Genomic DNA, 1,812 nt, shown 5'->3' on the forward strand with positions numbered 1-1,812 from the left:
ACAATGATGGAACTCACAAACCATGTAAAAATGATGATTAGTTTTTACAGGTTTTTATAGGAACTTTTATTGCCTGCCCATTTTTGTGAAATGTCTATGATAGAATCATAAATTAAATTAGTTTGAAAAACTTGTCATGATATGACCAATTTACAGTTTGATCTACAATATTTGAAACAATAATAGAGAGATATTCTACACACAACCTAAATAATGTTTAAGTTGATTTTTATTTTTGAATCTTTCTCATGTTTTGAGCAAACCATTTTATACTAAATATCAAGCCAATTTAAAAGGTTAAAATTGTTCAAATAATTGCTGGAAATATGTGCTTTGGGAATTATTATTAATACTTAATATTTACCACTTACCAAGTAGAATTCGGCATATTTTTGTTTTATGTTATTTTCATCAATTTTTGTTGTAAATTTACTTTTCAGCAATCGGCAAAAGGTCATAAGTTCTAGTTCATCACTTAGTTCTTTTAAATATGAATAGAATGTAAAATTTTATCTTTATTCAAATTCTATTTCTGTGAATCCATTGGTTATGTTTTCTACTGCTTTATACTTGTTTCACACCTAAAAACAGAAAGTATTAAAAATTGATAAGTTGTTCATACAATGTTCTTCCTTTGTAGTTAATTATATCTGTAAAGCTTATTCTTATAATTTAAATGATGATGAAAGAAAAGTTATAAACACTGGGACAAGACATTAAATGTTAAGCATTTCATTAAAAAATATATTAAAAATAAAAACGCCTAAGTCGTACATATGCTTCCTCTTCCTAGTCTGATAATAATAATAGAAGACAATTCCTACCCGACAACCCAAAACAGAAAGGGTTCACAATTTTTTTTATTGATGCCACACTGAATGAGAACATCAGGAGGTACTTCAAACAAGCTGCCATACTCTCTGACTGCCACTAGGATTTTATTTAACGGATTTGATGGCGCATGGTTCTTTTTAAATCTGTGGAAAAAAATCAAAATAACATTGTATTATAGTGTCCATGTTCAATTGTAAGTTTACATAAGATTAATAAAAATTATAGTAAATAAGAGTAAATAATTAAAACAAGACAGAATAAAAAAATCTTACTTATGCGAATGTTTACATGGACGGATGTTTGCTACAAGTTATTTTCTGAACGGCTCAACGGATCTTGATGAAATTTGGTACAGATGTGGAACATAGTCTGAAAGGAAACATAGTCTACTTATTATGATTTTTTTAATACTGCGCGGACGGAGTCTATAAACTTACTTCATACTATATTGCAGTAACTCGTGTATCTTCTTACAAGACTTCCTAAAAGTAGCAACAATGTAAGAATATAAAACATTGTTCGCTTGCATTTCGATAGTTTTCATTGGCGCTATCAAAACTGCTTTCTCTGATTCCAGTTGTACAAAATGAAATAGGACATTCTCTTCACCGGCTGTTATTCTGAAAATTTTCGAATTCTATATTTAATATTTTAGAATAGGACCTCATTCTTTTTTTTAATATCATGTTTTTTATTATACCTGTGGACAGTCACATGATTGAGTTCATTTAACACGCTAAACGCCATGGGGGTCACCGATGACCTCACCCTTCCTCTATCATAGCGCCATGGGGGTCACCGGTGACCTCAACGTATAGTCATATTCAAACTACTTTTTCTCGCCGCCGGTCATACTGACTGTTACTTTATTCGTACTCCGTGACCCGCACGGCGCTGTAGAACTATACTGCGCAGTGGGACAAACATACCTTGTAAGGAATTGAAAAAATGAAAGATAGCGAAAAAAGTAACCAAAAT

The 1,812-nt window shown here is 31.1% G+C and overlaps 1 protein-coding gene across 4 annotated transcripts in view; it reads right to left on the reverse strand.

The window, feature by feature from the left end:
• Nucleotides 1-1,806, reverse strand: part of LOC106123088 (protein inturned-like) — a 3,365-nt gene extending 1,559 nt beyond the window's left edge. For 3 of the 4 annotated variants that reach the window (XR_001228132.1, XR_001228133.1, XR_001228134.1), the window contains exons 1-3: nucleotides 1,535-1,806; nucleotides 1,272-1,454; nucleotides 825-977 (exon numbers count right to left, since the gene is read on the reverse strand). Coding sequence is in view for 1 of the 4 variants with exons in the window: in XM_013319223.1 (XP_013174677.1) it covers nucleotides 557-581; nucleotides 825-977; nucleotides 1,272-1,454; nucleotides 1,535-1,581 (408 nt within the window). In the remaining 3 variants the exon portion in view is untranslated. Of the gene's footprint in view, nucleotides 1-484; nucleotides 582-824; nucleotides 978-1,271; nucleotides 1,455-1,534 lie in introns of those variants that run through there. The other variant, XM_013319223.1, reaches the window with a different exon arrangement.
• Between the last annotated feature and the right edge of the window lie 6 nt (nucleotides 1,807-1,812).

This window comes from Papilio xuthus, unplaced genomic scaffold, assembly GCF_000836235.2.
Source record: "Papilio xuthus unplaced genomic scaffold, Pxut_1.1 DF826159.1, whole genome shotgun sequence".
Classification (NCBI taxonomy): Eukaryota; Metazoa; Arthropoda; class Insecta; order Lepidoptera; family Papilionidae; genus Papilio; species Papilio xuthus.